Source organism: Grampus griseus (assembly GCF_964374135.1).
Source record: "Grampus griseus genome assembly, chromosome: 10".
NCBI lineage: Eukaryota > Metazoa > Chordata > Mammalia > Artiodactyla > Delphinidae > Grampus > Grampus griseus.
The window spans coordinates 31,831,373-31,844,822 of record NC_139004.1 but is presented as its reverse complement, the minus strand read 5'-3'; the positions used below and the strand labels follow the sequence as shown (position 1 = coordinate 31,844,822).

At 43.2% G+C, this 13,450-nt stretch overlaps 1 protein-coding gene across 1 annotated transcript; it reads right to left on the bottom strand.

Annotated features, from left to right (window-relative positions):
* Window positions 1–10,074: 10,074 nt before the first annotated feature.
* PEX39 (peroxisomal biogenesis factor 39) lies at window positions 10,075–10,900 on the bottom strand. The gene has a single exon (XM_082664041.1). The coding sequence runs from the start codon at window positions 10,887–10,889 to the stop codon at window positions 10,557–10,559; it is 333 nt and encodes a 110-aa protein (XP_082520167.1). The 5' UTR covers window positions 10,890–10,900; the 3' UTR covers window positions 10,075–10,556.
* Between the last annotated feature and the right edge of the window lie 2,550 nt (window positions 10,901–13,450).

Sequence of the window (13,450 nt, the reverse complement as noted above, 5' to 3'; positions counted from 1 at the left end):
ACTGGCTCAAGAGTGAACCTGCCAGGATGAGATGTTATAGATGTTACTCTTATACTGTAAAGCACTGTGAAGTCAGATTACTTTAAAATGATGTATCAAAAAGTCACGGGAGGGCTTCCCTGGTGGTGCAGTGGTTGAGAGTCCGCCTGCCGATGCAGGGGACACTGGTTTGTGCCCCGGTCCGGGAAGATCCCACATGCCGCGGAGCGGCTGGGCCCGTGAGCCATGGCCGCTGAGCCTGCGCGTCCGGAGCCTGTGCTCCACAATGGGAGAGGCCACAGCAGTGAGAGGCCCGCGAACCGCAAAAAAAAAAAAAAGTCACGGGAAAAGAGCAGTTGAGTGTGGAAGCCCCAGGGTTTATATCCCAGATCTGTTGTATACTAAATATGGAAATGTTTCCACTCTTGCCTATAAAATGAGGCTAATATAGCCTAGCCTGTCTGCCTCCCATGGTTAAGAGTATTAAGCAAAACAACAGTTTTTAACTTAGAAATCTATGTAAAGGAAGTTTTAAAAATTATGCTCTTCTGTATTGTGTACCATGTTATATACCATTCCCTGAACAAGTTATGGGACTATCCTTTTTTCTGGGGAAAATTAGTCTTATTAGTGTGTGCTAATGTGGGATCACGACAGTCAGCATAAATACCTGATATGTTCTAGGTGTAGGGAGAACAAAAGACCTAGTTTCAGGAAACAATAGTAGGTGCAGTGAGTCATGCGGCTGATTTAAAGAGACTGACTTTACAAGGTAGTTAAAGCTTTTCCTTGGCTCTAGAGCCTCTAGCCCCTTGCCTGACCCAGCTGGTTCTTAGAGCCTGAGGTTCTAGGGGTTGTTGTTGACTGGCTCTTTTTTATGCTTTGAGATTTCATTCGTTGTCATTCTGGGGCCAAGTTTTTTCATCAAGCCTTGTTTTTCACTGCCTATCTGGAGAATGGCTGTCTGAAATAAAAATGCCACTTGGATCCCAAATTCACTTCCACAAACACCAGAATAAGCTGAATCGGGAGATAAACACTAATTTCTACACTCCTAAGAAATCGTTCCCAGTTGGTCAGAACCGTTTAGTGTGTCCTAAGTAGCATTTTAAAAATAAAAACACATCTATGCACTGCAAGTAGTAAAGTATGAGATTTGTTTCAATTACATATAAGGACTGAAACAGGATTACATTTTTTTTTCTTTTTTTTAATTGAGGCTCACTGTCTAGAGATACAAATACAAAACAACCACAGCGGGGCTTCCCTGATGGCGCAGTGGCTAAGAATCCACCTGCCAATGCAGAGGAAACAGGTTCGAGCCCTTGCCTGGGAAGATCCCACATACCGCGGAGCAACTAAGCCCGTGTGCCACGACTACTGAGCCTGTGCTCTAGAGCCCGCGAGCCACACCTACTGAAGCCCTCGTGCCTAGAGCCTGTGCTCTACAACAAGAAGCCACTGCAATGAGAAGCCCGCGCACGGCAACAAAGAGTAGCCCCCGCTCACCGCAACTAGAGAAAGCCCACGCGCAGCAATGAAGACGCAATGCAGCCAAAAATAATAAATAAATAAATTAAAAAACCACCACCACCACCACAGTGATGCTCCAAGGAGGCTTAAGTCCAGCTGACAGGTGGTGGTGAATGCACAAAAGAGAAACAGCAGTGGCCAGTATCCAGGGTCCTAGTCTAAGCAGGACACAGTCACACCCTCCAGATCTCAGAGTTACATCGACTGAAAGATGCACAACCTAAAAGCTGAGAATTATGTTTTATTTGGTGGACTTTCTGAGCACTCAAGCCTGGGAGGCAGCTTCTCAAGACAGTTCTGAGAGGCCACTCCAAAGAAGTAAGGGAGCAGCCTTTACAGGATATACAGGAGTTCTGCAGCAAAAACCAGGTAGTCAGAACATCAAAAGATGACTGTTAACTAAAGAAAACCAAACATATCAAGTTAACGAATTTAACACTTTTCTATGTATGAGAAGATGCAAGAGTCTGAGCTTATTGAAATCATTTCTTTGCTATGTACCTTAGCTGTCCAGGGCCAGTATCCTGCTCTTTCCCTTCCTGAGTCCCCTCAGGGTGCGCCCTTCGGGTGGCTGCAGTGGCTGAGGGCTTGGCAGTGGCAGCCCGCTTGTCTCTCCTCAAGTTCCCTCAGGGCTCACCGTCAGGGGCGCTTGTAGTGGCTGATGGCGTGATGGTTGCAGCATCCTTTGTTGATATGGCAGGCAACATTTTTCACCCACAGTGCTTCCCCTTAGTAATAAAATTTGACCAACATTTGGGAGACATTTCATGACCAATTTTGTCCCATGGTGCTAGGAAGGCTCATTCCTAGATCAGGCAAAGATTCTGTTGATAGCCTACTCGATGTGTTAACTCTTTTTGGATTAGGCCCTGTCGATAATGTAAAATCCTCTGGATCACCTGTCTTACTAGTCTATTATGATCCAGGAAATGTTTTCCCTTGTTGCTTCTTCTCATATCTAGAATCACACTGTTACAATTATTGATCTATTTCCTCAAGATGTTTAGCCATCATTAACTTTGTTGGAGACCTGGTTACACATTGGGTAATGCAAGAGACAATCTTATAAACTAGATGGGATACGTAATAAAGCTAGTAACATTAATAAGGTCATAGTACAGCAGAGAGAAACACAAAGCATAAACAATCTGGAAACAAAGAGAACAAATTAAAACAATGATTAGTATAACTAGCTGTAATTTGGTTGTAATAAACCATCAAGTCCACAGGAGACCCAGCTGGAGAAGCCAAATTCTGTAAGGACTAGGTAGAGTGAGGAAGATAAATGATTCATCTTTGTTTATAAAGGTATACTTTATCAACTTTTTGTAGGTCATAGCATAAGAGGAAAGGTTTTTCTAGAAAACAAAGATTAAAAGCCAGGATATTACAGAAAAAGTCATAAAATTATAAATCACGTTTATCAGTTCATTCAGTCCCATGTAATTAATTTCTGATGATCTGGATGAAGTGTTCAGGTTTTCCATTAGTTTTGCAATTTGTTACCTAGTTCAGTGGTATGATCCAAAAGTTATCAGAAACTTATATTTGTCAGAAATCCTTTTTATGAATTTTCTTGAAGATTTCCATTTTATAAAAGCTTCAGAGTAAAACAATGATTGTCTATAAATGACAAGACTTAAATGGCATGGTTAAAGATCTGATTACAAGGCAACTGGCAAGAAACTTGGATATTTCTATGACATGTAACATTTTAAGATAATAACTAGAATTATGACTGATAACACTATACCAGAGCATATCAGAATTTTAGGAATTTCACATAAATTTTGGAATATCTATAACATTTATCCATGCCATATAACTAAGGCTCATCTCCAATCATTTGACAATGTTTCTCAAGTAATTTAACATACCAAATAGGCCTAATTAGTTTAATAATCCTCTCTGAGATGTCTTAGGGTCCCTTTGAAGCATCCCAGAGGTAACCAGAGGTCAAAAGAACTTTTGTTAGAATTTGATATTTGGGATATTTGTCAGAAATATTAACACTTGGTCAAATAGGATCACAGGTCACTGTGAAACAACACTCACTTAACCAAAGTGACAAAAAATTTCAAAAAAAAAAAAAAGATCACTTAAAGGTAAAAAAGCTCACAAAATCTGTTACCAAAAGCAGTATTTCAAGAAAACTTTATTCTCTTAAAAGAGAGAACCAAATCCAGTCTTGCACCAGTCTACTTTTTTTTTTTTTCTTTCTTTTTTTTTTTTTTTGCAGTGCGCAGGCCTCTCACTGTTGTGACCTCTCCTGTTGCGGAGCACAGGCTCCGGACGCGCAGGCTCAGCGGCCATGGCTCAGGGGGGGTCCAGCCGCTCCACGGCATGTGGGATCCTCCCGGACCGGGGCACGAACCCGTGTCCCCTGCATCGGCAGGCGGACTCTCAACCGCTGCGCCACCATGGAAGCCCCAGTCTACTTTTAATAACAAAATCCATTTACGAAATTAAATTTAATCTAATATGAGCCTGACCATGTATAAAACTCCTTTTTCAGGGCTCCCTTTTTACAAATCTTCTACAAGTTTCTGTATTCATATTAATTTGTCCCTTATTTTTTTTAATACAGAAATAACCAGCTCTAGGACAAAATCATTCTTTCCCCTTAACAAAACGTACTTCCATTCCTCATACCTTCTTTTGCTGAAAACACACATCCTACTTTCCTTGCATACTGAAATATTTCCCTTATTATCTTTAGTAGTTCTAATTACATACTACAATTTTAACTGTTAAAAACCTTAATCTCTGGGCTTCCCTGGTGGCACAGTGGTTGAGAGTCCGCCTGCCGATGCAGGGGACACGGGTTCGTGCCCCAGTCCAGGAAGATCCCACATGCCACAGAGTGGCTGGGCCTGTAAGCCATGGCCGCTGAGCCTGAGCGTCCGGAGCCTGTGCTCCGCAACGGGAGAGGCCACAACAGTGAGAGGCCCGCGTACCGCAAAAAAAAGAAACATAAAAAAACTTAATCTCTAGCACAAACCAACAAGCAGCAAGTAATTATAAGCTGTTTGTCATACCAGCATTCCCTGATTGGAGTATCCCATAACCTCTAGAAACATATAAAATAATTTCTTTCCTCAATGTGGTACAAGGTATGTTTGTAATAAACCCAGACATCTTTAGTTTTTCCTTTCCTAAGACGAATAAAGTGATTAACTTTAGACCTGTTTAGCAATTAATGTTTCAGCATTTTATCTCATTTGAAACGACCTGGACATTCAATAAATTCCCATCATTTAACTTAACTTAGCAAAACTCAAGTTACCAAAAATCTAGAGAAACTATTTTAGACAGACATACCCAAGATATAATTATTTCTAAAAGAGTTCACCTGAAAACTCCTATCTCATTTACCTTCATTTTATAACTTATGAAAATATTATCCTACCACATTAATTTGTTGCTGTTGTTGCTGTTGACAAAGTCTGTAACAGAAATAACATGAATGCTGGGCTTCCCTGGTGGCACAGTGGTTAAGAATCCACCTGCCAATGCAGAGGACACGGGTTCAAGTCCTGGTCCGGGAAGATCCCACATGCCGTGGAGCAACTAAGCCCGTGAGCCACAACTACTGAGCCTGCACTCTAGAGCCCACGAGCCACAACTAAGCCTGTACTCTAGAGCCCACGAGCCACAACTACCAAACACCGTGCGCCTAGAGCCCGTGCTCCACAACAAGAGAAGCCACCACAATGAGAAGCCCGCACACCACCAAGAAGAGTAGCCCCCACTCACCGCAACTAGAGAAGGCCCGCACACAGCAACGAAGACCCAACACAGCCAAAAAAAAAAAAAAAAAAAAGACATGAATGTATTAACCTTTAGTAAACCTAGGTACAATACAGTAAGACATGTCTATATTAAATTAAGTCAGTGAGCTTAAGCTAGCTTTAATACCAGATGTTATACTATATATAAAACAGTTAACCAACAAGGACCTACGTATGGCACAGAGAACTATACTCAATACTTTCTTTTCCTTTACAGGAAAAAAATCTGAAAAAGAAAAAAAGTATATATATAAAACTGAACCACTTTGCTATACACCTGACACTAATACATTGTAAATCAACTATACATCAATAAAAACATATTTTTAAAAATGAAATGTTAATTTAATATTGAATATTTCTTAGATCACATAAACCTGAAATTCATTCTGACCACTGTCTTCTATGTTTAGAAATATTTAGTTTGTAACACCTTACTTTTATGTTAATTATATAGAGCTTTTTAAATTTCAATTTTGATATTTCTAGAAGTACATACTTCTCATAATAATATCTCATAATAATGTACACACAGACACATAAACAGACAAAACTAGAGATCTCATAGCTTCACTTTAAAACTTAGTTATTGGGAGGAACTGCGCAGAAGGGGAGAGGCAGCATGTGGAAAGGAGGGCCTCTGGAGTGTGGAGTTCAGCAGTTTGGGGCCCAATTATTGAAGACAGCTGTGAAGCCACACACTCCTCTGGGTTCTCCGGATCTTCTGCCTCAGTTGCAAGCACCTCCTCCATCAAATGTCTTCAAATTCCTGAGAAACTGGAGCTCACTAGCGAGACTACAGACAGCCCTACTCAGTCACCCTGGTGTTCACAGTACCACAGACAACTGCTAAAATCCCAACCAGAGCTGAGTACCTCTGCAGAGTTTTTCGTAGAAGATAGACCAATGCCTAATTTGGAAAGAGAGAAGGAAATTGAATTAGACAATGAGGATTACTGCATTAAACAAGAATACCCGTTATGCGAAGACCATAAATTATTCTGGGTGACGCCACGAAACTCTGCAGAGTTAACCATAATAAAGGTATCTTCTCAACCTGTCCCATGGGACTTTTATATCAACTTCAAGTTAAAGGAACGTTTAAATAAGGAGTGTGATAATTTGTGTCGCTGGTATCAATACCAAGATGGCTGTATCGTTTGGCACCAATATATAAGCTGCTTCACCCTTCAGGATCTTCTTCAATACAGTGACTTTATGACCCATGAAATGACAGTGTTGATTATTTATAACCTCTTGACAATGGTGGAGAAACTACACAAAGCAGAAATAGTCCATGGTGACTTGAGTCCAAGGAGTCTGATTCTTAGAAACAGAATCCACGATCCCGATGATTGTCATAAGAACAATCAAGCTCTGAAGACAGTGGACTTTTCCTACAGTGTTGACCTTAGGGCACAGCTAGACGTTTTTAACCTCAGCGGCTTTCAGACTGTACAGACCCTGGAAGGACAAAAGATCCCGGCTAACTGTTCTCTGTTCTTCTCCCTGTCTGTTTGGTGTAGCAGACTTAGCACATTTACTATTGTTCAAGGAACACCTGCAGGTCTTCTGGGATGGGTCCCTCTGGAAACTTAGCCAAAATATTTCTGAGCTAAAAGGTGGTGAACTGTGGAATAAATTCTTTGTGCAGATTCTGAATGCCAGGGATGAGTCCACAGTGTCTGTTCTGCGGGAACTTGCGGCAGAAATGAATAGGGTGTTTGACACCACATTCCAAAGTCACCTGAACAAAGCTTTATGGAAGGTAGGGAAGTTAATCAGTCCTGGGGCTTTCCTCTTCCAGCAAGATATGCAGTCAAGTTTCTCACAGATTCCTGCCTAAAACCAATGGTTGTACTGTGGAACACTGGACCTGTATATGCTATGATTTAATATAGGTACACTACTAACACTTTTCTACTTTTTGATAGAAGTATATTTCTAGGTAACTGGCATTTTCTACTCAGCAAGGTACCTCCTCTTGGCCTTGTCTAACAAAGAACTGTTTTATTCTAAATGGATTCCGTATTAATGGGTACCTTGTTGTCATTTTTTAAACATCTTTATTGGAGTATATTTGCTTTACAATGGTGTGTTAGTTTCTGCTGTATAACAAAGTGAATCAGCTATACATACACATACATCCCCATATCTCCTCCCTCTTGCATCTCCCTCCCACTCTCCCTATCCCACCCCTCTAGGTGAACACAACCTTGTTGTCATTTAACGCATTTTTCTCAACTTTTCCCTGTGCTTTTCCCGTTTGTAATTTGTGACCTGTACCCTTAAGACCACTATGTATTTTGTAAAGAATAAAATAGTATTTGTTAAAAAAAAAATTTAGTTATTGGGAGTTCCCTGTTGGTCCAGTGGTTTAAGACTCCAAGCTTCCACTGCAAGGGACGCGGGTTTGATCCCTGGTTGCGTAATTAAGCTCCCATATGCTGTGTGCGACAGCCAAAAAAAAAAACCTTAGTTATGAATCAGTTATTACAATATAAACTTACTGGTTTATAAATAACACTTGGAATGAATTAAATTTGCTTGCTCAGATTACTAAGCCTTTACTATTTATGGAAAAGACTTAAGATTTGTATTTGTCCTTGATAAACCTTTAAGGAGGCTATGAATTAGATTTTGGCTGAGGGAGACTTTCCACCTGTTTGAGTTTAAAAAGGCCACTTTTTCCTTTTTTTCTTCCTTAGTTTCAGGTTCTTTCTGATAGAGTTAATTAGGCTCAGTCTCAGGTTTCTGTGGGCTGTATTTACATTTCTGTTGTCAAGATTTGCAAGACAGGGACTCCCCTGGTGGTCCAGTGGGCTCCAAGGAATTCAGGCGTTTTTGTCAATCTTTTAAGCTGATTAATTGGCCTGTTGCCCCAAGTAATTGTTGGTCAAGTATCTCAGTGTAATTCTTTCCAGCCCTTTAAATATATATTTTTAAACTGGGGTAAGTAGAGCAGACTTGTTTGGGGCCCTTTAATGTTGGGAACCAATAGTGCGTCCCTTTGGCCCATCCAACCTTAGGTAGTTTTGTATCAAACCTTTAATTTAATTCCATTAACATCTGTTTTATTTATTCCATTTTTAAGTAACCACCTGAAAATTTCCAACTTGTTGGGGAAAAGTCCCTAGACTTTCCCTTCACCTTTTTCTTGTTTTCCTGTTAATCAACCTAATTTAAATTAATTATTCTGTTTTTATTGTTATCCGTAAGACCCATTGAGGGGAAGGAGAGACCACAATAAGGCTTCCCAAACCACTTTTTTGGGGGTGGGGGGTTGTTTTAAACTAAGGGAGTTCTTAGGTTAACCATTACATATATTTTTCCCACCTTTTTTTTTTCCTCATAGGTATTAATAAAACAGCTAGTTATAATGAGAGCTCCCTAAAACTTTACCAATTCAGAGTTTTCCCAATTTAAAGGCTCCATCATCTGGCCATTAATAAGATGTATCTTAATAGTGACTCAAACCAATAAGATGCAAGAGGCATTCCCCACAAGAGTGTGTGAAGGCTGCTGCCTAAACAAGATCCAGAAAGTTTATTCCCAAAAATAGTCTAAGAAAGTAAAGGCCTTTGTTGTACAGGCTGACGCAATGAAGGTTAAGATGGCAAAAAATCCCCGAGAGTTGGTACAGCTAGACAAAAGACTGCTCAGAATCCCAGTCTATTTGACTGGCTGCCAAATGTACACCATATGTGCACCTTTTGGATGGCAGAGACCAAGTTCTCAAAAGCCACACACGCAAAAGGCTGGAAGAAGATCAAGTAGAACATTTACATCTCAAAGACACAGGAAGAGAAATGAAACTTCCCCCGGAAGGGCTTTTATTTGTTTTTGTTTTTTTAAGGTCAGAATTTTGAAAAGATGTTTTTATCAAGCCGGCTTTTTCTAACTTAACTGCGTATTCAATAAATGAGCCCAATCTGAGTCATTTTCAGGGTGAGATTTCCTCTGACTCCCAATTAAGTAGGTACTTGCAAGTATGAGCTCAGTACATTCATGACTCTGGCTGGAGTGTTAATCGGAGGTTGGTTTTCTGATGCCCTTCGTTTTTGTTTGAGAGAATCTATTTCCCGTTTTAAAGCTGAATTCGTCGGGGATAAAATTTACTATTGCACTTTTATCCTGACAAAGTCTTATTAAGGTAGCCAATTTGATGAAAACATCGGGTCACCCTCTTATCTAAACATTCAGCCCAGACTGCTCAGTACTTTTTTTTTATTTGTCCGCGCGGTGTGGCATCTTAGTTCCCTGACCAGGGATGGAACCCGTGCCCCCCGCAGCGGAAACGCAGAGGCTTAACCACCAGACCACCAGGGAAGTCCCCAAATATCTTTTCAACTGAGCAAATCCAAGTGTCTTTCAACCAGGTTCCCCCCAGTATCTTTCAGCTGGGGGGCATTTTCTTCCAGTGTCTTTCACAACTGGGCTCCCCTAGTATCTTTCAACTAGGGAGGTCACTCCCTAATGTCTTTCAACTGGGGAGCCAGGCATCTGCTAGACACTGCCAAATAAAACTCAGGATAATCAACCAATAATCAGGAGATCCAAGAACCAGGAGAGACTCACCCAAGTTCGTATGAACTCTCCAAGGAGGCGGATGGGCACAAGAGCCTCTGCCAGTACCAAGGGTCCGGTTCCTCGTAGAGTTCAGGCGAAGAGAAGTCTGCTCTGGTTCCCTCCATGGTCACCAAAACTGTAGACTGAAAAAGAAAAAGAAAAAGCAAAACCTCAAAGTTGAGAATTATTTTATTTGGCAGACTTTCTGAGGACGCAAGCCCAGGAGGCAGCCTCTCAGATAGCTCTGAGAGACTGCTCTGAAGGATAGATAGGAGTTCTGCGACAAAATCAGGTAGTCAGAACATCAAAAGATTACTGTTAATTAAAGAAAACCCGACATCTCACGTTAGTGAATTGAGCTTTTTTCTGTGAACAGGTAGATGCAAGAGTCTGGGCTCACTGACACCTTGCCTTTGATATGCGCCTTAGCTATCCAAGGCCAGTATCCTGTTCTTTCCCATCTTGAGCCCCCTCAGGGTGCGCCGTTGGTAGTGTCTGCAGTGGCTGAGGGCTTGGCAGCCGGCGGCCCATCTGTCTCCATCCTCGGTTCCCTAGGGCTCGCCGACGGGGCCGCAGCACTGGCTGACGGCTAGATGGCTGCAGCGTCCTTTGCGGATAGGGCAGCAACATTTTTCATTCACAGCTGCAAAGGACCTCGAGCCTCAGGAACCCACTATGTGCCATCTAGGAAGGCGCTGTCGCAGTCTCCCCGGAGCCAGGCTCTTCCAGGAGGGTCCTCTGCCCATAGGGAGGGTCGTCGGGCCTGTGGCCCCGGGTCTGGAAGGGCGGCGCGAGGGCGTCGGCGGAGCCCGAGGCCTCCCAGGGCTTGGGCCTCCGCGGGAGCCGGGACGCCGTGGGTTCGCCGAGGGTCGCCACGACGTGGCGTCTCTCCAGGCCGGGGAGTCCCCGGCCCTGCTGGACCAGCTGCAGGAGCTGCGCCAGGGTCACCGAAGCTGAGGCTGAGTCCGCGGGTTCAGGAGCCGCGCCACTCCCGCTCTGACTGCCGGACGGCTCCATGGCTGACGTGGAGCCTGAGCGCTTCCGGGAGGGATGGGTGCAACCACCGTCGGAGGAAGTGAAGGGGGGCGTAGACCGTACCAAGCGGCCCAGAGAGCGGGGAGCACTGGAAAACACGCTCTGCGCGGAAACGCTTCACCTACACGTACACCACTTAACCCGCCCCAGAGCCTCCAACATGGAATGCTTTAGAACACGGGAAGGTTTGCACAGAATGGAACGTGCCTGCCGACACGCCGATGCAGGCAAAAAGACCTGAGTTTGCACACTCTCCCGGGCACCGCGCACACACCTGCGTTCATGCATGCGCTGAGACTACTGCATAGCCACGTGGTGGGGGGAGGGTGGGGGAGATAACCTCCATCCCAGGCTCCAGAGCACCAGACAGAAAATAATGGAGGAAATGTCTCCAGTGGTCTCAGGAAAACTGGAACAAAGGACACCACTGCAGAGCCTCGCCACTCTCTCCCCATTTCCTGCCGTCAGGACTATTCCAGACTTTCCCAGAGGGGAGAAGAGAAGATGAAGGCGGGCCAGGAGTGCTACATTCCCTCCAGCTGCTTGGGAAGCCAATGCCAATAAAACCCAGGTTTCTAAGTTTATCGAAAGCTAGCCTGATCTGGCACAGGCCGCCTTAATCAAGTAAGCAAAGCTTAATTACGACTAATCGGACAAACTGGCAGCATCTGCCTCCTGAAGTGATGCACTGCAGGGACACTACAGGTGCAGGGACACTGCGTCTCCTCTGTAGTGTTCCTGCCAAAAGTGTTCACTCGGAATCTAAACTGGAGGAAATGAGCAGACAAACCAAACTTAGAGACATTCTGCAAAATGACTGGCCTGGATGCTTTATAGATGTTGATACCATAAAAGACAAAGACAGAAAGAAAAAGACAAGATTGAGGAACTATGTCAGACTAAAGGAGATGTGAAAAATCCAAACTGTGATCCTGTATTGGAGCAAAATGAGGGGAAAATCAGTTACAAAGGACATTTTACCCTTGGGAAATTTTGCATATACTCTGTATATTAGACGACAGTGTTACATCAATGTTAAATTAGGTGCAGTAACTGTGCTTTGGTTATGTGGGAGAATGACCTTGTTCATAGGAGAGACATGCTGAAGTATTTATGGGTGAAATGTCATGAGAGAGAGAGGAAGAGAGAGCGAGCAAGCAAATGTGGCAAAATTGCTAAGAGCTGGTGAATCTAAATGGTTTGAAATTTCTCAAGATACTTCAAAAACAAACGTATGGTTACCAAAGGGTGGGGGGGGAGAGATAAATTAGGAGTTTGGGATTAACATATACACACTACTATATATAAAATAATCAACAGGACCTACTGTATAGCACAGGGAACTATAGTCAATATTCTGTAATAACCTATATGGGAAAAGAACCTGAAAAAGAATGGATATATGTATAACTGAATCACTTAGCTGTACACCTGAAACTAACACAACATTGTAAATCAACTATACTCCAATATAAAAGAAAAATAAAAAATAACTTAAAAAAATTTGTCAAGATGAAAAGTTGGAAGGGGTGAGCTTGAGAAGCCAGTCTGGAGGAAACTGACCAAACTAAGTGTTGTACATAACAAAGAATTTGACTGGCCTTTGTCCCTGGTTCCTTATGGGGAGACTAAATCCTTGGAATTTCCCAAGTATTAGAAGTGATATTCATGGTGGGCCTTGATAATTTATGCCAAGGAGGTGACTCATGGTGGCCCCTAAATGGTTTCAGGACTGGGGCTGGCCAGTTATGGGAAGAGGGTTGGGGCTTTGAGCCATGGGGAGGGAGGTCCAGGAAGGGGGCCTGGAGATTGAGTTCAGCCTCCAGCCAATGATTTAATCACCCATGCCGACATAATGAAACCCCTATAACAACTCTGGACACAAAGCTCAATGGAGCTTCCCGGTTGGTGAACTCATCAATGTGTCAGTAGGGTGATTTACCATGGTTCCACGAGGAGATAACACAGAAGCCCTGCATGCCGGACCTTCTCAGACCTTGCCCTATGTGCCTCTTCATTTGTCTGGTCCTGCGGATTTGTATCTTCTCTATAAAACTGTAATCCTAAGAATAGCACTTTCCTGAGCTGTGTGTTCTGTGAGTAGTTCTAGTGAATTCTTGAAACTGAAGGGGGTTGTGGGATCCCCCAAACTGTACCCAGTGAATCAGAAGTGCCTGTGGCCTGGGACCCCTCTGAACTTGCAGCTGGCACCTGAACTAAGAGCAGTCTTGTTGGGGATTGTGCTCTTGAACTTGTGGGATCTGCGCTAACTACGGGTGCTTAGCACTAGAGCTGAATGGCAGCACTCCATTTGGGGTTTTTAACCAAACGCTGAATGAAGGAAGAACTCACCTTTCTCTCTGTAGCCTGCATCAGTTTCTGGACTCCCTCCTTAATCACCAGGTTCCCATTCTCAGATGTCCTTGGCCCCAGTTCCACTCCCAACATCCTACCTGGGGGACTCTGGCTTTCTGCTCCACCATTCCGACCAGCCAAGGGCAAGATGAAGACATCTTTATGAGATTAAGACCAACCTTGGGTGT